Source organism: Sinocyclocheilus rhinocerous, unplaced genomic scaffold, assembly GCF_001515625.1.
Source record: "Sinocyclocheilus rhinocerous isolate Xijiao unplaced genomic scaffold, SAMN03320098_v1.1 scaffold241, whole genome shotgun sequence".
NCBI lineage: Eukaryota > Metazoa > Chordata > Actinopteri > Cypriniformes > Cyprinidae > Sinocyclocheilus > Sinocyclocheilus rhinocerous.
Genome location: NW_015659312.1, coordinates 1,849,080 through 1,873,931, shown reverse-complemented (window position 1 = coordinate 1,873,931; position 24,852 = coordinate 1,849,080). Strand labels below are relative to the sequence as shown.

Here is a 24,852-nt window from a genome sequence, read left to right as displayed (position 1 = left end):
GTTGATGCAGTCCATCCACAGCATACGTAAGAGCGCTACTTCATAGAGAACAGTTTCAGAGCGCCTACCCACAGACCGAAGTTAAATGTTGAGACGCGTAACAGTGTAGCCTATGTGTAAGTACGCAGGTAAGAGCGCGCATTTCGGTCTTCGCTCTGTGCTTTGAAATACGTGCTATGTCTTCTGAAATTTTGGTTGGAGAGGGGGAAGGACAGGATGAAGAACAAGGCGAATGATGTCTGAATGGACTGAAGACAAGAGCGCGCTATGGAGATGACTGCTCGCCTCGCGCACTTGGACACCAAGGTGGATGGCAGAAACTGTGATGGACTTGTCAACCACAACGGGGAAACGACGGAGATAAGAGTACCGCTGACTCACACGGGGAAGAGACTCAGTCCGATCGAAGGGGGAAATCTTTACAGACTGCGCGACAGAAAGTTCCTTTTGGAGGACAAGAAGCGCCTTTGCGCGTGGGCACTGGGAACCGCGTTGTTAGGCATTCTTCTGATGGTATTACATGCGGAGCTGTGCCCAGTAGTGTATCAACCAGTAAGTAGATCTACAGCTATTGTGAAATACCGAAAACAGCAGAGCGCTTGAGACAAATGAGTAGTGAATTTGATGGATGAATCATCTGTTATGGGCTCTAGAGGGTAAAATGATTTTCAATAAAGAGAAACATCACCCAGCTTTAGGAGAAAAGACACACATAATAATTTACCCAAAAAATTAAATTTAAAAAAATTAAATTCCAAAATTCTGCACGGCTGAAATATTGACAATTTTAATTTCAATTTGGTTGTGGGGAACTAAAACGTCTTTGCTGAAGCAACATTTTAAAGTTTCTCTTTAAGATTTTTTAAAAAGTTTTGTTACACTGTAAAAAGTGGATACGTTGTTAACTTGATGCACTATTGCTACTTAATGTTTCACTTGGATAAAACCTGTTAATTTAGGGGGGCTCGAGCACCCACGGGAATGGCCGGGCACCCACGGAAAAACACGAGAAACTCTTTATTAACTTTCACCAATCAAAACTTCTCTGAGGTCTCACTTCGTGTCCCTGCGGGTCGTAATACACACAAATGCCTTTATACATTAATAGAGTTTCGTTCGTTCCATTCCCCAAATCAGCCAGTAATCTCTAAAAAGTGCTAGCGTCGAATCAGACTTGTTTTTTGAGAACACATTAACACATGGGGGGTATCAGTTTGACCAAAAAAGGAAATATCTCTTAATGTTGCAAATCATGACTCTATAGCAGGTTTACTTGGTCATATGTCTTCACAAGAAAAAGATCAATTTATAATGCTTAGGTGAAAACAACATACAAATAAAGCACAACATGACATGTAATACTGAGGTGATTCACAGAAACCCAACTAGCACAGGAAACCAGATAGTCAGTGCACTGTAATCACTTATTAACTGTTATGTATCCCAGTCTTTATTTTGATTTGTCTGATCATTTATGTGCTTAGCCAAAGCAAATCATAGTGCAGTGCAGTGCATCAGTTTATGCATTCCCTAAGATTTGGACCCATGACCTTGGTGTTGCTAGCACCTTGCTCTACTGTTTTATGTACGAAACAGTCACATATAGTTTGGATTTTATTTAATAATAAAAACAACAACAACAACAATAATAAAAAGGGATAGTATATCCCTGGAGCCAGATTCACAAAACATTCTTAGGAATAAAATTATTCTTAACTGCTATTTTCCTATTATTTTCTTACAAAAGCCTGTCATTATTAAAGAAATAATAATAATAATAATAATAATAATAATAATAATAACAAATTAAAAATATGTTCTTAAGAAAACACTTAAATGTCTTAAGAATTTTCTTCTTAAGAATTGCCCTTAGGAACATTCTTATGAACTTCTTGGTATTTAGCTAAAGAAAATTTCTAAACTTCCTTCTTTCAATTTCATTTTATTTTATTGTGAATCCAGACCTTGCAAAGCCCGTTATCTTTTTTGTAAGAAAAACATTTTCTTAAGAAAATATTTGAGAATTTCTTAAGAGTTTTTTATTTTTATTTTTTTTATTGCACTTAGGAACATTTTTACAAACTTCTTGGAATTTATTTTTTAGAAATGTCTTAACTTCATTCTTCAGAATTTTTTTCATTTATCTGGCTCCTGCTCTGATTTCCATTTCATAAATGTATGAAAACACTAATTTGAAGACCTCATTAAGTGTTTTATATTATTGTGGAAAAACATCGGAATGCATCAGCTGTTTTTCTTCTACATTTAGATCTGCATCTAGACCTTTATAAAATGTATTACTCTTCAGTTCTATCACGTAATCTCTATTTTTGCAGTCTCACACTGTAATAGTCAACATGGGTGACTGAAGAGTTTTAACACCCTGACTGACAACTAATCAGTGTTTTCATCACTATTTTCTTGATTCGCTCTAGCAAGTTTCCTTCAATTATTTTTGGTCATATTGCACAAAGCTTATTTTTGATTATACTGCTTCAGACAATTTAGAGAAAGAATTCATTTACGCCTCGAAAGCATAGCCTACTTCTGCAACCGTGACGGTGTATTTAAACTTACCATTCTCATGGAAACCAAATTATACAGGAAAAGCAGCTATTTATGCAAGTTTTTCCACATTTTGTCCTCCCTCCCTTTGTGCTGCTCAGACTGCCTATTGCATCTTTCCACACCATTTAGTGCATAATTAGCGCCTGTTTGAATAATGGATTTGAGTGTTGACCTCAAACGGGACATAAGCACTATGCTGATTTTCACGTGCTGTCCTGTCCACATACCGTGGTGATTGAAGTGGGCAAAACAAACTTCAGCCCTACCCCCTGTAAACTTTACTGTTTCCTGAATGTCAGTGTGTTGCATTTACCATGAACACAAAGAAATCATGAATTATTGTTTTGAAGCCAATTTGTGAAAAACTTTTACAATACTGCACATGCATAATGCAATATATCAACCATTTATATTTCATTTGTTTCTATAGATGCTTATCACAATTATGTGGTTTTAGACTTTGGATTTAGTTCAACCAAAAATGAAAATTCTGACACAAAAGAAGATATTTTGAAGAAGGTTGGCAACCAATGGAAGTCAATGGTCCCCACTGACTTCCAAAGTAATTAAAAAATGCTATGGAAATCAATCGCTAACCAGCAGCTGCTTGGTTACCAACATTCTTCAAAATATCTTCTTTTGTGTTTGACAGAAGAATGAAACTCATACAGGTTTGGAACAACTAGAGGGTGAGTGAATGATGACTGAATTTATATTTTTGGGTGAACTTGGATGATCGCTTGAAGAGAAATTGAACAGAACTGTGTACAGGAAGCTGCCAAGTTATTATTCAAACCCAAAGCATGCATTGATTGGGTATATAACCTATACAATGGAGGTTTCTTCTCTAAGTATGCACCTGGTCTTATTAAACCACTTTGGTAATGCCAGATTTCTCTCTATGAAATGTGAACTCTCAAATTGTTAAATTCACTGTTGAAGTCTTTATCAAAATACATGGCCAAACAGTCCGATCTTCTTCAAAATCTCTGATTCAGCTTTAGTGCATAAAATGATCTGTTGGTAACAGAAGGCTTTCACAGAATTCCAACTGATGCAGGATACCTTGTTTAACTCAACACAAAAGTGGCAGGGTCCTCTCCTCCTCTTCTCCTGGTTTTTAGGTCTCCCCCAGTCTGAGATCAAATGACTTACTATATAGGCTAAGTTCAAGTTTAAGTTCATTCAGTGATCAGTTAATTTAGTTAATTATCAGTTACCACATTTTTAGGTTCAAATTTTTGTGTTTGGAGAAAATCTGCTCAGAAAACTCTGATCTGTTGAACTATGATACTATCATTATATCAGAATAGGTATAATGATGTAATTGTTTGTACATTTTCTTCTGGCAATGTAATGGCATTTGCTCTCGCAGTTGCATTGCAGTGCATTCATTTGTTTTATATTATTTTCATTGTATTGGATATGGCGAAGGAACACATGTTAATAGAACGATCTTCCAGGCACGATCATTTATTTAAGCTTACCATTCTCTTGGAAAACAGGTTATGCAGGATAATTGGCTATTTATGCAAGTTTTTCCACATTTTGTCTCCCTCCCCTTTGTGTTGCTCACACTGCCTACGGTCATATTGCATCTTTCCACATCATTTAGTGCATAATTAGCGCCAGTTTGAATAATGGATTTGAGTTTTGACCTCTAATGGCATATAAGCTTGATGCCGATTTTTATGGTCAATCCTCCCCACATAACATGGTCGTTGGAGTGAGCAAAGCAATCTTAAATAGGATTCTAATAATGTTACATTGCTCATTGCTTTCCACATATTTCAACAGGAAGCACCTGCTTCACTTTATTTAAACCAAATGTAATAATTAAACAGTGGAAATTACAGTGAAATACTGTAACTTTATACTATTAAATGTTTATCAATTGTATTTAAGCACTATTTTTCAGTTCTCACATTGAAAAGTAGTACGACACTGTGACCTTTATTGTATAATGCACTTTCATTCTCTTTGTTTTCTCTGTTCTCTCCAGGAATCCATATATGCCATCTCCATAAATGGTCTCATCAGTTTCTCCACGGGGTGTTTGCTCATTCTCATCATCGCCTTCCATTATAAAGACATCAGAGTGAGTGTTTTTTTTTCTCAATCTGATTCTGTTGAATTACCTCCTTTTAAACTCTGAATGTCAGAAGATATTACTCTTAAAGGGACAGTTCACCTAAAATTGACAATTCTGTCATCATTTACTCATCTGCCTCATGTGTTCCACACTTGTATGACTTTGTCTCTTCTGTGGAACACAACCAAATATATTTTTTGCCCATTTAATGAAAGTTAACTTTCATTGTATAGACATAAACAGTTGAAATATTCTTTCAAATATTTAGCTAGTAGAACAATCACAGATTTTTCCTTTTTGAACTATCCCTTTAAGAAATTCTTGGAAGATGTTTTTCATCCTAATTTTAGTACTGTTGTCAGTTTTGTTTCTAGTTCTAGTTCTTCTAGTTCTTTTTGTTGAGGTGTCATACTAATTTGAAAGAATGCCACTTGGTGTCATCTGTGTTGACAGCAACAGAAGTAAACAAATGAGTACACATTGACACAGTTGTGATATGCTTATTTTATGACGTGTAATGTCCCTATGAGAGGCGTTAAAGTACAGGATCAGGTAGTATAACCCAATACATTAGAAGATTCCTACTCTTAACCATACTGACTCGATGTCTATAGAAATTTATACTGGAAAATACTCATTTGATTGTGTGATCACAGTTCCAATCTGTAATGTATGTTGCTTTGGGTTAAACAAGAATTAATAATTAGTAAACAGAAAATTGATTGAGGCCAGTGAAAGAAATCTGACAAAATTTTGACTATCAAATTCAGAAAACGTTTCACAGCAGGGGATCTATCTACAAGTGCAGTAAAGAGATAAGAAGGGTGACGTGTGAGGAGCAGATGGGGCTTATAAGAACTCCTCACACAGAATCAGCAATATGGGGGCCAAATGGACCTCATGGTCTTTAAAGTAAAAAAAAAGTCAGTTACACTTTACTTTCTAACCCCTAGTGTGACTCATTTGGGGCAAGAAAATTAAACAAAAGCAAAGACGAAAAGGGACAGAAGAATTAGGAACTTGAATGAGAAAGCATATATACTGTATATATATGTATTATGGTGATAGAACAGAAAAATACTTTTAATTGGGGTCTTCTGAGAGTGTATGTCATGTAGATGTCTTCTAAAATGTGCTGTACTTTGGGAAAGCATGACATTTGGCCAAAAGCCCCCGCTAGTCTTAAGTACCTCAGCACATGTCTCCATCGGCCCACTCTGCCAAGACATCACCTGCTTTTACACGATCTCACATCTCTCTCAGTTCAGCCCAACCCCCACCCCATTCCCTGTGCCCGACGAACCCTTAACTGTGTTCCCATGGTACTCAAATTGCACCCCTCATCCTCACTGTAAAGTGTAAAGGGAGAAAATATCTGACTCTCTGCAGCCAGATTAACAGGTTTGCTTAACTTCTATTGAAGCAAATAAATGTAAGATTTCATATGGGCTGATATATTTAGTGTCGTACATTGACATATTTACACTGCTCCATTAAGGCCAACACTTTTGTAGTCAAATAGTCTTTTGTTGATTTGGGTGACTGTTAAGTATTGGTAGTGTTCTTATCAAAGCAGGAACTTATGCAACCACATGTTGCATACTTTATGTTATCAGTTGTGTACAACAGGGTGAAAAGCTTCCTTTCAAGAAAAGTATTTTTTTTTCTTCAGGTCTTTTTATTAAAGGGTTAGTTCACCCAAAAATGAAAATTCTGTCATTAATTACTCACCCTCGTGTTGTTCCAAACCTGTAAGACCTTCGTTCATCTTCAGAACACAATTTAAGATATTTTTGATGAAATCTGAGAGCTCTCTGGCCCTCCCATAGTCAGCAAGGTAACTACCACGTTCAAGGTCCAGAAAAGCCTTGTGGACACGCGTTCATGACAGTATCATGACGCGAGCGTGTGGCGGCACTGTCCCAGATCCGGCATAATGACGTCATCACGCCGGATCTGGGTCAGCGCCGGCGCCGCCACACGCTCGCGTCATGGTACTGTCGTGAATGCGTGTCCAAAGTGACGCAGTACAGATGAAATGTGGAATAAAGTCGTTATTTTTGTTTTCTTTGCGCAAAAAAGTATTCTCGTAGCTTCGTAACTATACAGTTGAACCACTTATGTCACACGGACTACATTGTCGATCATCTTGGTACTTTTCTGGACCTTGAACGTGGTAGTTACCTTGCTGTCTATAGGAGGGTCAGAGAGCCCTCATATTTCATCAAAAATATCTTAAATTGTGTTCCGAAGATGAATGAAGGTCTTACGGGTTTCGAACAACACGAGGGTGAGTAATTAATGACAGAATTTTCATTTTTGGGTGAACTAACCCTTTAAGTATTTATAGAGCAACATAATTTGTTTACACTTTGTTTTTGTAATAAAAATTTTAAGTTTAATAATAAGATTTTGTTTTATAAGTTAATGCATTTTCTGGGAATCGAAGCCATGATCTTAGTGTTATAATGCCATGCTCTGCACTACTGTTTGAGCTACAGAAACACTTCATAAAAGTTCATGTAAAATTTAAAAGTTTAATGTAAAAGTTAATGTATCTACCAGTGCAAGTGCATTTCTGAGAAGAAAAGTCTGAATTGTGAGATATAAATGTGCAATTATAAGAAAAATGTCAGAAAATTCACAATAACCTTTTACAATTTTTATCCTTTATTTTTTTATTTTATCAAGATTGTAATCAAGATTAAGTATATTAATGTACTGACACCTCTAATGTTTTTATTTTTAATGTTTTTCATTAATTTTTTTATGAGTTTCACAAAGCAAAAGCAAAACCTTTCCAAATACCCCCTAGAACCACTTGGGATGCACATACAATAAAATAACACTACTACAAATATATTTATATTGTGATTAGATTATAGTATGGTATGGTTAATTATGTTACACTTAATATTTTACAGTATTTGGTGCAGTTTAAGCATTATGAATTTTCCTCTCTAAACCATGCCTGTTTGCCACAATAAGTCTCTATTGATTTAAAATGCTTAAATGTTTGATCAAATTACCTAGAATTCCATGTCTTGTCATCGCACCCAATGACCTCATGGATGAGGAGAATTCTGCAGTGCAGAGAGAAAAACTTTTGCAGATTATACAGCAGCTGGAACTGGTACAATAAGTGTAGCAGGAAAATGTAAGCAACAATTACAATTACAACCAAATTCTGGTCCATGTACTTTTCAAACTGTCCAAGACGACTGTTGATTTATATGGTGTTACTCATTTGCAGCTCTAAGTCATGTTTAATATTTTTTGTGTCGTAATTAATGAGCCATTCATTTGTGATTTATGGTTTCGAGTAGTTTCACTGACACACTTGTCCTTCACAAGCAAAACAGTTTACAGCTGGGCGTCCTATCAGGGAGGGCAGGGCTGTGTTTGTTTTGGCTCCGTTCTTACAGTGAATCAAGAACGCCTTGCTCACTCTCTCGTCTCTGCCGTACTTTTGTTAATCATTGCTTCCTTATGAGATCAATCAAGTGATTCTCTTGTTGATACACATCCTGCCTCTGTTTTTCTTTCCTTTCTTCAAGCTTTTCATCATTGACCACAACCAGGTGGACTGGCGCATTGCCATGACCAGTAACCGGGTGCTTGGCATCTCTCTGGAGCTCATTGTCTGTGCTATCCATCCAGTGGCTATCTACCTGAGGCCAGATATGGGGGACAGACTGGGCGGGAAGCCGGAGCAAAATTCCTCTACCCCCCTCTGCTTGTCCTCCAGTCACAAAGAAGTCATGCTGGATGTGGAGCTGCTGCTGTCGGCCCTCATGTTCCTGAGACTGTATCTCGTGCACAGAGCCGTCCTGTTACACAGCAAGGTGCTCCTCAGTGCCTCATACAGGAGCATCGGCTCCCTCAACAACATCAACTTCACCTTCCGCTTTGTGCTCAAGGTGCTAATGAACAACTATCCGGCCCGCACGCTGCTGGTCTTCATTATGTTCTTCTGGCTCTCCGCATCTTGGATGCTGCGACTGTGTGAAAGGTACAGAATGTGCAACTATTTGTAGAGAAACACTTACACAAACACTTATGCAACAGTATTTATTATGCTTTTTCCATTCACTTTCCTTTTGCTTGACTCATTAGAAACAGCTCATCAAGTGTTATCATGCTTCTTCTGATGTTGATGGTCAATTTGAGTTGTGGTCATACATTTCTTATGAATAGATTTATTTCAGGAACAAACAAATTGCTCTTCACCACCAGCTCATTACTGACTGTCAAATTTGGAACAATACATTCTGGTTTACTTGTCATGGCATGGATGAGTCATTGTCTTTTTGCAACAATTATTTTGAAATTTTCAGAGAAAGGAAAACTTGAAATCGCATCATATGACCCCTTTAAGTTTTTTTTTTGTGTGTTAGTTTTGCAGAATACATACCCTGCAGTATATTTACACAGTCACTCTCTGTCTCCACCTATAGGCAGCAGCAGGTAGAGACAGGTGGCATGGACACAGCACTGTGGCTGATAGCCATCACCTTCCTCACAGTGGGATATGGAGATGTGTCCCCTCACACCAGCTGTGGCAAGTTGGTGTGTCTCTTCACAGGTGTCATGGTAAATAAAACTCTTAACTAACTCTTAACTATTAGTCATACTGCTCTAGATCTACTGGTACTGTTTTACACACGAGCAGTTTGAGACAAATGCAATAAATGATGTAATTATCGACAAAACAATGAAATCACTTTTGTTGTACCCTGTACTTTTTCTTAAGGTGTAGTCTTTGTTAAAGACCAAAACATTTTTTTTTTAAATGAAAGAAGACAAAGACTCCTACTGTTTCACTGAGCTCCATTTCTTTGGTTTAGTAAAGAAATAAAATGTGTTTAGCATTATCATAGGATGTTGTATATGCATTGTTAGGTAGCTCTCGACTTTGACTAAAATAGTCAAATGCGACAATAATTTATCCTGAAAACTCTGTGTGTGTCTTTGCTCTATGTGCTTTAGTCAGCTATATCGGTGTACAATATATGTATGCAATATATCATCACAACAATAAACACAGCGTGAGCCATGATGACGTGAAAAATTACTCTTATGTTCTTTTTAATGAGTGAGATTCAAACTCCCTCGTGAGCTGGTGCTTTAAATCAGAATCACTTAGTCAGTGAATCATTCAGAGTCATTACTGAGTTCACAACAGACTCCTTCATGAGTCATTTTCAGCTTTGTCCCATTAAAAATGAACTGTAACTATGCCATACACTTTAGATGTACATTTTACTGACCCGTTGATCACAGTATAACGTATAATTAAAGATGCATATTCACAACATAGTTCAATCAGTTAATACCGGTCTTAGCAAGTGTGTATGTGGTTTGTAAGTCATTTGTCTCCTAAATGGCACCTGGCTGCACTTGGTTTATCAGTCTGCAGATGCGGCAGCTTCCACTTCATCACACTTAAAGCTTTGTGACTGAGTTATAAGATCCATCTGGGCACGTTTTTTGTACAGTTATAGCTGTTCTTCCACCCTTCCTGACAGCGGCACTGGAGTCCAACTGAGATTTCAGTGATGCTGTGCTAGCAGGCACTCTGATGAAGGATGAAGATTATGATTTAAATAGAATCATAGTCTCAGTCTATGACATCTTTCAGCTATTCAGTCGCATGATTAATAAACATGGTGATCTGAATGAATAAGTTGCATTTTAACAAATATCCATCAAATTATTTTTTGTTTGTTATAGATTGTACGCTGAAATCATATCTTTAAGGCATTATGAACATATTTAAAAAATGCTTTAAATATGGACTCTCAGGCTTTGTGTGTGTCTGGGTGTATCTGAGCATAGAGTTCAGTAAGTGAAGAAGGGAGGGAATGATTTAGCAAAATGATACACAGATTGTTTTGTCTGTAAACCAAGTACTTTGGTTACACCCGTACAAGATCATTTCAGACAGAATGATTGAAAATATAGTCGATATGTATTAATTTCGGAAGAAGCTTATTAAATATTACTATTGTTTTTCAATATTAATATAAATATTAACACATATTAGTTCAGAACGTTAGGGTCAAATGGTAGTTTTTATTATATAATTCAAATGTTGTAGTATAAAAACAAGGTAATTTTCAAAGAAATTAAAGATAAGATAAATACAAAAACAGAAAAAAGTCAGAAAATGAAAGAATGATTAGTAACACTTTACGAAAAGGTCCCATTAGTTAATGCATTTATTAACGGTAACTAACAACAACGAACAATACATTGAGATTTACAAAGTCTTGTATTTACAATTGAGATTAATAAATGCTTTAGTAGTATTTTTCATTGTTAGTTCATGATAACTAATGTACTTAATGAACAAATGTTTACTGAATGTCTACAGTGACAGTAAGAGCGTGTGCCAGTGCGTGTTGTGAACATGTGCTGCGTTGTGCCGCATTTTCGTGAGGGTTAGGTTTCCAGCCCCTCTCTGACTCAGGCAGCTGCATCTGCACCGGACTGTCCGCCCTTCTCTTCTCTCCATCCCTCATTTCCGATCAGGGCAGATAAGTCGGCAGGATAGGAGCATGGGGCTCACACGACAGGAGCATGGGGCTATAGCCAAACCCAGACACCTCCCTGACACAGTGGAAAATAATCCTTCACTCCTCTTTCTCTCCCTCGCTCAGTGTTTTTATAAGCGTTCCCCTTTTTTTAGGGAAAACTTTCCACCATTGCCATTTTTAGGTGGTTTATAGCATTTGGCGCCACTAGATCAGGAGGGTGTGCCAACCTGTGCCCAAGACTTGGAAAACCAGAAAAAAAAAGTTTCCTAATCCAGTTGGAACAGTATACGGGATGTTCATTAGTGTGGGATAGCCCTCTCACCTGTAGCTCATTCAACGGGAGTGTTCAACATGCCTGGTTGTCTCATATAAATGCCTCCCATCACTTTCTCCACATAAAGATGAGACTTTAATGACTTTCCAGTATCAGGATCAGGATCAGCTTCCATTATCACCTGTTGTTACCCATCGAGTGGAAGTATGATGCGCTTCTGTGTGTTTGACTTGCACTTCCACCACCTGCACTGCAAAAAATATATATTCTTTTTCTCTTCATGCCCAAAAAGATACATATCATTGAGAAATTGAGTAAAAATAAATAAATTTATTTATTTATTTATTTATTAAATAAATAAATAAAATTGCACTGGTTATAAACAGGGTTATTATAGTTAATTAAAACTAAAACCATAAAACAATTTTTGTTACTTAAAATAGTTTAACATAAACTTTATGTTTTATGTTTTAAGTTTATTTCAGCCTAGATTCCAAGGCAATCTGCCTAATTTTAATTGTTTATTTTGATGTACTAAAATAACTACAACTAAAACAGAAATAAAAATTAATGAAAACAACATAATTTTAAAAAACAAAGTAATTAAACAAAAATTTTATAATTAAAATTTTACTAAAAAACTTTAAATAAAATTAAAATGAAAACAGAAAATATAAAAATAAAAACTAACCTTCAAAATAATAAAAACTAAAATAGTATCTCAGTGATACTAAAATAACCCTGGTTATCAATGGCAAATCATTTGCTTTAAGCTTAAACTAAATTAATGTCATGAAAAAGAAAAAAAGAACAAACAATGAGATAATTGCCAATTGTATAAGAAACTTAATTCAAGCTATAATCTCTGAAAACATTTCTTAATAGCTTCAAGTCAAAATTCAAGTCAAATTTATTTATATGGCACTTTTCATAATACACGTTGTTTCAAAGCAGCTTCAGAAAATTATGATGATAATGTTTATAATATCTTAATATTTTAATGCCTTATAGTTGCTTTTATCAGACGTTGGGCGATAGTATAGTTTACATTTTGTGACAACAGCATCAATCAAGAAGTTGAGATATGTTCTTGTATATAGCTTTTTACATGATTATGTCATATGCAATGAATTTGTGCATAATTATATACCGTTTTATATAAGATTATACTGTTTTTCTTCCCGAGTAATTTGATTTAAGTGTTTGAATATTTATAGTGGGGGAGGAAAAAAATACTAATCAAGATTTGTTTGTAGTGTATCTTTTTGCATCTTGCACGAATTCCTGAAAATTCTGCTTGTGGGGTCGGGACAGTTCAAAAGATTAATGTGTCCATATTTCCATATTTCAAGTTATAAGACAGGAATTCACACTGTCTGCCAGCAGAATATATAAGAGCATTTTGGGAGCAACTCTTGTGAAAAATTATGGTAGTATTAAAGATGTTGCCCTTTGAATTGATTAATTCTGGTTTACTAAGATGATTGACTAAGGGGAGATCTGTAATTACACTTCAACATTTTCCTTGACTGCTGTGAATAATCAACTACGGAAAAACTGTAAGCTTTCGTGTCTTCATATCTTTTAGTCAATACCATGAAGAATCCTACTACTGCTTGCTAACTATTCTTTCTCTTCACAACAACTAACTGCCTCTCTCTTTGTCTCCCTTTCTTTATCTCTCAATCATTTTTTTCTCTAATGCAACAAATTAAGGAGCTCAGGTAAATTAACTGTTTAGTGTAAAATTACATGGAAACATTCTTCATATAGACATATGCACTTTATTTTACACTTTATTTTATTATTCTTTTCTTTTTTTTATTTTATTAATGGTTTGCATTCCTATATTTTTTGTTTTGGAAAAGCTTTCCAAATTTTGAAACTGATTTAAATAAAATAAATGCCATTATATTTCATTCCCCAAAAAATGATTTATACACTTGTTACAAAGAATCTTTGTAGAATTCTGTGTACTGTCTGAATATCATTAACTCTGAATACTTTATGCCTGAGTACACGTTTGGGATAATGAGACAGATGGTAACCATGCTCATGTCTATGTGTTTGTTGTCAGGGTGTGGCATGTACTGCTATGTTGGTAGCAGTCATGACTAAGAAACTGGCGCTTAACAAAGGGGAGAAACATGTGCATTTCTTCATGATGGACATTCAGATCTCCAAGCGGGTGAGCAAGACAGACCACCACATAAAACACCCCATAAATGCCACTCTCTTTCAGTTCTTCACTGTCTTTTTATCAACACCTATGTGTACTTGGTTATTTCCTTATGACCGATTTGGTAGTGATAAAAAAAGATACATTAATGATAACCAAGCTTAGCGTAGCCATTTGGGAATACTTAACTTAATCTTTAAAAATATCCCTCCATTTCGGATGAGAAACATAAAAAGCAGTGACCCAGAGAATGCAGAGGCATGAATGGAAGCAGCATTATTTTCCACATCGCACGAGTGTTATGATTTCTGAGGCTTTTTATAATATAATTTTTTCCTTAAATAGGGGATTCCTAATAGCAGCACAGTATGGGAAAATGCTTAGCATGGCAAGGCAGAGATGGCCGCTGAGCTCTTGATAGCCAACAAAAGGCGTCAAAGGGAGGAAACAATCAGGTCCCTGTCAGGAAAACTTGTCAGTCCATGAGAAGTTGAATTCAGACAGGAAATAAAATGCACTGATGTGTGTCCTGTGAGCGAGCGTTAGCATATGCACTGGAAAAGAGTGAAGGAGAGAAGGTGCTGAGGGGTGGATCTTGATGCTGAGGTGGGCAGGTGGGCTGCTTGCACTCCTCTAACAGGATCCATCAGAGGGAAGGAGGAGAGACCTCAAAATAAATGCATAGAGGAAGATGGTAGATGCTTAGAGTTTCGACAAATGGAAATTAAATCAGACCGCTTTGAGTGAGCAAGCATTGACAGGTGTTTTTGAAAATGTAGTTACATTCGATTATTTCCCACCACCGAAAATATTCAACTTTTAAAAGGAATATTCCAGGTTTTAAGCTTACTTGACAGCATTTGTGACATAAAAATTTAAACAAAAAATAACTTTACCTTGTCTATTGTTATGGAATACCAGACTCGGAGACAAGATAGAACGCTAACCCAACAGGTGTGTTTATTAACAGTTTTATTATCAACAGCAATGGATAATGGCAGGTGAGTTCAAGTAAATAGACAGTCTTGGGTAAATTAATGAAGATAATGATGAGTGTTTCCCTTGTTTTACCAGAGATGGAGAGCACACACAGAATTGATGAGATGATGGAGATTGCCAGGAGCTGGGGACAGGTGAGTATAGAAGGTTTGGAGTGAGGAGATCGAGGAAGACACTAGAGAATGCGAGGGAGACAAAAAAATCTTGGAATGAAGGTAAGGATGAAGATTGGGGTCTAAGATGACATCCCTGGGGACACAGGATCTTTCCTCTGGATCATAGCTTTCCCAATCAACAAGGTACTCCAGCCAACCACCACGGCGCCGGGAGTTCAAGATCTCCTTGACTGCATAGACCGTTCCATCCTCTAGTACAGGGGTGGCGAACATCGGTCCTGCAGAGCCGCAGTCCTGCAGAGCTTTGCTTCAACCCTAATCAAACACACCTGGACAAGCTAATCAAGGTCTGAAAGGTTACTAGAAAGCTACAGGCAGGTGAGGTTTTATCAGGGTTGAACCTGAACCTGGAACCTGGTTGGAAAATGGGAGTGGAAGCTTTCCGGACAGCTGCATGATGTTTCTGATGATGGACAACCCTCTGCAGATGTTGGTGAGCTGAGTCCCAGACCCTCACACTCTCCTGGAACCAGTGGGTCACAGATGTCAGAACAGAAGATTCCCCAGACCAGGGGAACAGTGGTGGCTGGTAACCGAGTATGCACTGGAATGGGGTAAGACCCGTGGATGGTTGACGGAGGGAGTTTTGTGCGTACTTGGCCCATGCGAGGTAAAAATTCCAGGAGTTCTGGTGGCTATGGCAGAAGGTACGGAGGTAATGGCCTATCTCCTGGATCTTCTTTTCCTTTGGCCATTGCTTTGAGGGTAATAACCAGAAGAGAGTCTGAAGGTCACACCTAGGAGGGAGAAGAATGATCACCAGACTCGGGAGATGAATTGAGGACCCCTGTCTGAGACTATGTCCTCTGGAATGCTGAAGTTGTGGAACACATGACTGAACAGTAATTCTGCTGTTTCCATCGCTGTTGGTAGGCCCTTGAGAAACCAGTCGACAGGCTTTAAAGAATCTGTCTACCGCAACCAGAATGCAGGTGAACCCATCTGAGGCAAATCCATCACAAAATCCACTCCTAGATTTGACCAGGGACACTGAGGAATGGGAAGAGGAAGAAGCTTGCCAGATGGTAGATGGCGTGGAATTTTTGCCATGGCACACTCCTGGCATCCACTCACGTACCTTCTGATCTCGTGAGCCATTCCAGGCCACCAGAAACAATCTTAGAGCATCTTCATTGCCTCAGTAGCTTCTGGGGCCCAGGACAGAGAATTGGGCCTGCCATTCAGGAGATTGGTGAGAGGAGAGGTGATGGCACTATAGTTATTGATGAAACGGCAAAAGAAGTTGGAGAAACCAAGAAATCTCTGGAGCTCTTTAATAGTAGTTGGTGTGGGCCAGGACTTGATAGCATTCAGCTTCCTCTCGTCCATTTTGATACTTTTGGAACTGATATCATATTCGAGGAACTGGATGGAGGAAAGATGGAAGGTACATTTCTTAGCTTTGAGATACAATTGGTGTTCGCAGAGCTTCTTGAGGACCTTAGTAATGAGCTGGCGATGTTCAGCCTCATTCCAGGAGTACACTAGGATGTCATCAATATACACCAGGATGAACCGATGGAGGTACTCCCGGAACACCTTGTTCATGTATTCCTGGAATACGGAGGGGTCGTTGACTAGTCCATAAGGCATGACCAAGTACTCATAGTGGCCAGTAGAGGTCATAAAGACAGTCTTCTGCTCATCCCCCTCATGTATCCGGATGAGGTTGCAAGCACTCCTGAGGTCCAACTTGGTGAAGATTCAAGCTCCGCAAAGTTATTCCAGGGCTGCAGGGATGAGAGGAAGAGGGTAATGGAATTTAACTGTTATCTTGTTGAGTGCCTGGTAATCTATGCAAGGCCGCAAGCCTCTGTCCTTCCTGGCAACAAAGAAAAAGCTGAAAGCAGCAGGGGAAGTGGAATGACAGATGTAGACTTGTTGCAATGCCTCATCGATATACTCCTCCATGGCCTTCTGTTCGAGGATGGAGAAAGGATATACCTTGCCTCTGGGCACTGGTTCACTGGGCAGGATGTCGATGGCACAGTCCCATGGTCTAAGAGATGGTAGTTGAGAGACTTCTTTTGGGTAGAAAACGTCTCTAAAGTGGGCATAACTTGATGCAATATCCATGGATCGCTTCTCGATAGGGCTCTCAATGGAGGTGGAGTTCAGAGGAAGAACTAGAGTCGGGGAGACTAGTCGAGGCAGTTGTGGGAAACACCTGAAGAAACAATCCTTGCCCTACTTCAGGACTTCACTGGTGGACCACGAGATGGAAGGGTCATGTGAAACGAGCCAGGGACACCCTAGAATGATCCCAGTGGTAGAGTTCTCCAGAACCAACAGGCAGATGCCCTCGGTATGTAGCTGACCAACCTGAAGCTGGAGTGAACCCAACCAGTATCGAACTTTTCCCCGGCCAAGGGGACCACCAGTGATAGATTGAATCTTCTATTGAATGTGGGTTTACATTTTCTCAAGCTGGAGTTGGTTGCATAGGTCCTCAGAGATGAAGTTGCCAGCTGACCCAGAGACAAGGATGGCATGAATTGTAACAGAGTGGTGAGCTGAACAATAGTGGTGAGTGGATGTATATTAACGGGAGAATATGAAACAACATTCACCATGGGTCTTGGAGGATGGATGGGACATGTTTGTAAAATATGTCCACTCTGGCCACAATATAAACATAACCCCTGGGTCAGCCAACGTTGATGCTCGGCCAAGAACAGATTTGGTCAATCTGCATGGACTCGGGGTTAGGTTCTGGAGAACTGGGATCCTCTGGCTGGCGGAAAAGAGACGGTTTTTGGTACTGATTATCCTCCATACAGCCCATTACTCGGTTGGTGACTCTGATGGACAGTTAAATAAAGTGCTCAAGAAGCTGCTAAGGTTCTGGATCGAAGAGCATACTCTTGAATGGAGCTTTTGCCATGACGAAGATGGTATAATTGCTCACCAATGGAGGAATCTCTGACCAGTCTTTCAAAAACCTTTTGGAAATGAGCAATGAAGGCATTGAGTGAATGGGTTGCTGGTCCGTCTTGCTTCCATAGATATTCAGCCCACTGGAGCGCTCGATCTGAGAGTAGAGACAGAATGAAGGAGATTTTAGCTCTTTCGTTGGGAAACAATGCGGCTGCATCTCTAGGGTGAGCGAACACTGTAGGCGGAACCTCTTGCATTCATCCACCGAGCCAGGGTAGGGAGCTGGACTGACCATGGGACTGGCACTGTAGATGGGTGCTGAAGATGTCGCTGGTGAGGAAACAGGTGCTGGTGGTGCAGTGGGAGTGCGAACGGGTGTGCTGAGGACCTTGCGGAGGGAAGCCTCCTGGAAGGGATCCACACCTGCCGGGTTCATGCTGTTATGGTCTGGTCTTCTTTTATGGCATACTAGACTCTGAGACAAGATGGAACGTTAACCCAACAGTTGTGTTTATTAACAGTTTTGTAGCCATGGATAATGGCAGGTGAGTTCAAGTAAATAGACAGTCTTTGATGAATTAATGAAGATAATGATGTTTTCCTTGTTTTACCAGAGTTGGAGAGCACAAACAGAATTAATGAGATGATGGAGATTGCCAGGAGCTGGGGACAGGTGAGTATAGCAGGATTCGAGTGAGGAGATAGAGGGAGACACTGTAGAAGACAAGGGAGACGAAAAAGATCTCGGAAGGAGGTAAGTAGAAGATCATGGGTAAGTAAAGCATACGTTTTGAGTCCTTAATCCACAAGGGAGGCCAGACAATGAGGCAGTGAGAAGTGTGTGCTTTTATAGTGCTGGCTAGGTGATGAGATGATCTGTACAGGTGTGACTGATTAGAATTCTGGTGATTAGAATTCTGGTGGATGAGCCTGGTGTGGCCGTGACATCCATAATTTTTTTAATGGTCTGTATATGATCTGTGGGAAGCTGACACAAATACGTTTGGACAGTTGAATTTTTTTTAAATCACATTTTAAATGAATGTTATTTTAATTGTTCATTTAATTTATTAATTTATACTATATTTAATTTATTATAAAATTATAAAGTATAATTTAATAAAAATATAATTATATATATTATATTAGTTTTTAAATATACAATTTATATACAAAGTAAATAAAAATACATATATTATTTAATTTATTATTAGTTTTCATTACGATGGCGAACTTCAAATAGAAGTGAATGTGACCCAATTTTGAAGAAAAAATTTTATAAAAGCACTTATAGCTGTAAAGCTGTTACAATCATTTTTCTGTCATTTTATGGTTTCTGATGTTGTGTTGTAATGGGAAAGTTGTGAAATCGGGCGCTAGTAACCAATGTTTTTCACACTAAAATCATATTAATACATCTAGTATTAAATAGTAATCATATAGTGAGTATTTTAATGTTTACAAATTGGCCTCATTTACTTTTATTGCGTTTGCCTCACTGTAGACCCGCTTTTGATTTTATTTTTTTTTAAGAAGGACAAGTGGAAATAGTTCATGTGGTAATCAACATTATGCCACTGATGGTGTTGATTGAGTTTAGCTTGAACTGAGCCCAGAATATTCCTTTCATTCATGAAGGTCTGAACCTATGTTTTTAACTTGGCAAAAGCCATACCCTGTCACAGGGTGTATTGTTGAGTGTGTGTGTGTGTGTGTGAGTGTGTGTGTGCGCATGCCACAGGTCCTACTCATCAGGTCCTGCAATGATTTACCTTGATGATACGTTAAAGGAAGACATCTGGACACAGTTGGACACTCTATTAATAACCACAAACACACAAAATTGCCAGGGAGCTTGTGACATCATTATGAGGAGGTCTTTAACTGGAAGACACACAGACAATAATAGAATCAAAGAAAGCAGAGAAATGTGTGATTGAAAAAAAAGCCCTCGACTGTCCGTAACCCACATATAACTTTATGATGGCTATTCTCATCCTCAAATCACCCTCAAAATAACCATTACTTGTCCTTCCGTTCCCGTCGTTCCATTTTTGTTTTCATCAAGGCCGCCCCCTTAATAAACTGCACCAGTTTCCTTATATCCTGTCCAGATTTTCTAGTAATACTCTGTTATGTTGTAATTTGTCATTTACACAATCACATCACAAATAATCATATTATAGTTACTGAGTGTAATTAAACAGACAGCAACTTGTACAGTAGTTTCAGACAGTATTTGATCAGCTATCTTCTGAACAATGTAAACATGCAACTATTTACTTAAGGAATGGCCTGCAGACTGTCAATAGACTATCATTGTAGAGCGATGATGGATGGATTACTTATTACTGTAATCAAATTCTCTGTGACACAGATCCGGCACGCAGCAGCCAATGTGCTAAGAGAATGTTGGCTACTGCATCGCACCACCCATACAAAGGACAACAGTGGAGAGCATCATCATCACCAGAGATGCCTGCTGGAGGCCATCCATGTGTGAGTGATCCATTACAGTCTGCATTCAACCATTACACTTCATACTAGATTCACTAGAAGAGAAAGGCAGAGGGTCTGTGGACAGCTGACATAAAATAATTTTGTGCAGTTTAATTTTTTTTTTTTTTTTTAACAAATATATATTTAAACATCTTTTAAAATGAATTATTATTTTAAATTATAATGTAGAAATGTTTTTATTATTTTTAATTAATCATAATATTTGTATTTTTTTAATATTATAAATTATATAAGCAAATGGCTGCAATATAACAAAGAGTGAAAAATTTAAGGGGGTCTGAATACTTTCCGTACCCACTGTATATATATATATTTTATTTATTTTTTTATTTTTTTTAAATACTTTATAAAGTTTCATATATATTTTTAGGTAAAATATGTATTTTTTGTAGATTTGATGTAATTTTACATATTGGACTTTGAAGGAATAGATGATTTTTAATGCTATTTTGTGAATTTTTTTCACACTTATTAACAAAACAGAAGTCTATACAATGTTTTTCAGGTATAAATGTACAGGTGCATCTCAATAAATTAGAATGTCATGGAAAAGTTCATTTATTTCAGTAATTCAACTCAAATTGTGAAACTCGTGTATTAAATACATTCAATGCACACAGACTGAAGTAGTTTAAGTCAAAAATGTTTTTATGAAAAAATGTTTTTATTGGTCTTATGAAGTATTCTAATTTGTTGAGACTTGAATTGAATTGGTGGGTTTTTGTTAAATGTGAGCCAAAATCATCACAATTAAAAGAACCAAAGACTTAAACTACTTCAGTCTGTGTGCATTGAATTTATTTAATACACGAGTTTCACAATTTGAGTTGAATTACTGAAATAAATGAACTTTTCCATGACATTCTAATTTATTGAGATGCACCTGTATATGAACATTTATGTGTGATAAAGTACACATTCAGATGCTTACTATACCTCAAGCAGCTCATCAAAGCTATTTGCTGTAATTAAATATATGTAGAGGAAATGTTTAATGTGTTTAATATGTAAATTAAACATTAGATATGACAATGAGCAAACTCATGCAACAGTTAACCAATTAAACATCTGGACCATCACTTGGAATATTTTACTATTTAAGCCCATGGCAAGAGGACACTGCATTTTTTTAAGGGAACTGATCATATTCCACTTGGTCATTTTCTATAAAATCATACATGACATGTCAGTTCCACAGAGATCACGTTATGCAGTGCGAAGCAGCTTGGATAAAATGTGGTCTTGTGGTTGTTTATCTTGTGGTCATTGAGAGAATGGCAGCTCCCCGTCTCTCAGCTGATTGTTGACCACTTTATTGTTTACAGTCCTGACGTCTTCCTGCAGATAAGGGGCTGAGGTTGGGGAGAGCTGCTCAGCTGGCTGCCCCCTTTGGCTGCAGTTCCTTTATGACCAGTGAATAGGAAGCTGTGATGTCTGAATTTACACCACAGCGTTTAACATCGTTAATGACTACAGTAATCTGGCTCTTAGAATGTTCCATGTGTGCATGTATGAGATCTGTGAGTAGCTGTGGATGGCCGTAAGAGTGGAGGGATTCTGACTTCCTGTTTTACAGTTAGCAGAACCACCAAAAATACTCTGGAAAGAAAGTGGGTGCTGTAGGGACAGCTAAAACAGCATGCCAGCAAGCAGACCACCAAACAGTTAGGAGGTCATTCTGGTTTGTGTTTTTCGGTCTGTTCCCTTTTTGCACACGGACACTGGTCATTTCTGCATGCTACGGCAGCTGCTGATGGTTCCCCTGCAAAAGCTGATTTCCGTTTTGCTTATTTGGGATACAGCATATTCAGAGACATCAGCCAGTAGGCCTATTTCAAAAAGTAAACAAATGTACTACTAAAACTTTCATTACTCGAGGTCACAAAATAAAGCGAAAATCATGAATTTAACTTTGAAATGACCTCAAAAACCTACATGAATGCAAAAAGGTTTCAATAATATTCATTTGTTCGCTTACTATGTACATATACAATAAAAAAAATTCAGTGGAACTAATTATAAATAGAACTAATGTATGTCTGTATGAGAAATGTTTGTATGTATGTACAAAAGAGGCCTATCAAGTGATAAAATCACTTGATGTAAATAACAAATAAAACTTTATTTGAAAAAGCTAGAAAATGATCATTGGGAAACGAATAATATCCTTAATCATGTCACAGACCACATTTCTGACAAATCCAGGGAGTGTCAATGAATTAAATATTACTAGAGAAACCAAGCTGACTAGAGTTCTGTTAAAACCATTGTACCAGAATATAACTCATTTATTTCCTGCCTCGACTAGATTTCGTCACTTGCGATTGAAGCAGAGGAAGTTAAGGGATTATGCCAGTGAGATGGTGGATCTCTCGAAGGTAAGTCAGACATACATCAGACTCGTGTCTAGGTCAGTTTGCCTGAATAAATGAGCCATTCACCTAACCCAGACATATAAATGTTCTGTAAAACCATAAAAACCTCTGTAAAAACTACCTTAAGTCTGACAGTGTCCTGTGTGATACTTAAGGCTGTGCACATAAAAAGAAAAACAAGACCTTGATCTTTCAGAAACTATGTCTCCTAAATATTTTGAGTGAGAAAACTGACCAAATGTTGAGTGTCTTATTAATTACTGTTGTGCTTAATATGGGAGGAAATCATCTTTCACTCATGAAATATAGCTGGAAATATCCGAAAATGGCCTTTGTCTTCAAACAGATGCAGATGATCATGTGCGATCTGAGTGCAAACTGGAACAGCTCTTACCATGAGCTTGAGCAGCGAATCATCTCCATGGAGCAGAAGCTGGACGAGCTGGGACGCTCCTTTCAAAACACCTCTGAGCTGCTCACACAGGCACTAAATCACCGCAGACTGGACCACAGGTAATGCTGTCAACAGTGTTTATGTGCTTGACCTAAACGAGTAGGTTTTTTGCATTAAAGTCTGGCTCTATCTCTACACAGGTGACCTGTGACATCTCTTTTGAAGGCTATGTAGTCTTCATCTTCTGAGTTTTCTTCAATCAAGCCTCTTGAACTGATGGAGGATCTTAATGATGAACAAAGGGATTAAGAGCAGCAACAACCACAGCAGACAGTTTTATTTTGAACAGACGTTCTGTCATGTGTATTTATGAACGTTTCCTCAATGCTACAAACATGAACTTGGGAAAAGGTTGTTTGGTTACTTTAAACTTTTGACTCCTGATTTAGAGTTTCAGGTCATGATAGATACCAAGACTATGAGATTCTGGTGTTACACAAAGGAACACATTTAGATTTCTTCTAACACAATCGCACAGGCCTCAGTTTGATTTATATCAGTGTGAAAGTCACAGAAGGAATGTGAAACTTTAAAAAATGATAATTCTTTCTATTGTTCCTGTTTTTGCCTGATACTGGGGAAGTTTGAAGTTCAGATGTTCATCTCAGAATTGGGATGAATCGTGCTGAGCAGCATGATAATAACTTTATGACTCCAATTTGATACACTATTTCCCAGTTACATTTAAATGTGCGTACAACCTGGTCACTACACATTGATGAAGGTCTCCGTAAATTGCTGGCAACTTTTACAAAGGTAAGTCAAAGAGTAAGTCATGTAGTTAGCTGTCAAGGGTAAGCCAGACTTCCTCACAGACTATTGCCCTTGTACACTGATATTTTTAGAACGACCCTAAATCAGGCTGAACCACCTGCACCCACAGCACCCCAATAAAAAAAAATCTGTGAATGACTTGAATTTCCACCAGCCCTTTAACCTGACAGGGCATCTGTTGAATGACGGCGTGTGGTGACTCTAATTACACCATGAAAATGTTTTGCGTATTATGGTCTTCAGAATACTGGTGTAACGGGAAAAAATCTTTATTGCTCAAGCCTGTATTTAAGTTCATTATGACAGAGCCTATCATTCCTCTCTGGTATCTCCTCCTGGTGGGCAAAGGTATGTTGCATGTTTGGCCATCGTTCTGGTTAAGGCTGTGCTTGTCCTTTATTGTTTGGGATGAATAATTTTCAAAAGAGACTCAATACCTTGATGTGTGTGCAGTATAATGATTATATGAGGGCAATGGGAATAAGAAAAGAGGTCAGGTCTGTTGTGTGTAGTTCTTTTATAAACAAGAACTTCATCTTAGTTTTACTGCTGTTTTTGCATATTTGAAACTGCTGGTATGAGGAAGCATATGAATGGCACCTGACTCATTATTTGACCAATCATTAACTGTTGCTGCTTATTCAGGAACTAAAAAAAAAACAGAGAGGAGCAAACCAGAAGATTTTTAGCGCTTTAGAATTAAGATGAGTTGATCAGGAATTCAGTTTTGCATGTTGTATTGTGAAATATACATAAAAATGCCAGGAGGAAATGACAGAAAAACGTTTACAGCATTATTTTTGCACATTTTGATAAAGCCATCTTATTGGCTTTGTGTTTTCCCAACTATATGATGATGAGAAAGCTATAAAAAAGCATAGAAACACATCTCTGAGTATTTATGTATGTTTTTTTTTATTACAAATGGGTTAGAGTGAATCATTGCCTTATGACACAAAACCCTTATAAAAATGAAAAAAAAAAAAGTGTTTTTCTTTGGTCATTAATAAATGAGAGTTTTACTT

General features: G+C 37.7%; 1 protein-coding gene across 2 annotated transcripts; it reads left to right on the top strand.

Moving 5' to 3' along the window:
* Positions 1-81: 81 nt before the first annotated feature.
* Positions 82-24,803, top strand: LOC107723512 (intermediate conductance calcium-activated potassium channel protein 4-like). Of its 2 annotated transcripts, XM_016532174.1 has the most exons (9): positions 82-552; positions 4,571-4,666; positions 8,218-8,672; positions 9,118-9,253; positions 13,551-13,661; positions 20,082-20,203; positions 22,533-22,602; positions 22,946-23,112; positions 23,194-24,803. In XM_016532174.1, exons 1-9 carry the CDS (start codon positions 268-270, stop codon positions 23,195-23,197), a joined length of 1,446 nt encoding a protein of 481 aa, XP_016387660.1. In that variant the 5' UTR covers positions 82-267; the 3' UTR covers positions 23,198-24,803. The 2 variants fall into 2 exon arrangements, with proteins under 2 accessions (XP_016387660.1, XP_016387661.1); XM_016532175.1 differs by lacking the exon at positions 23,194-24,803 and having other exon boundaries at positions 22,946-23,116.
* Positions 24,804-24,852: the final 49 nt, after the last annotated feature.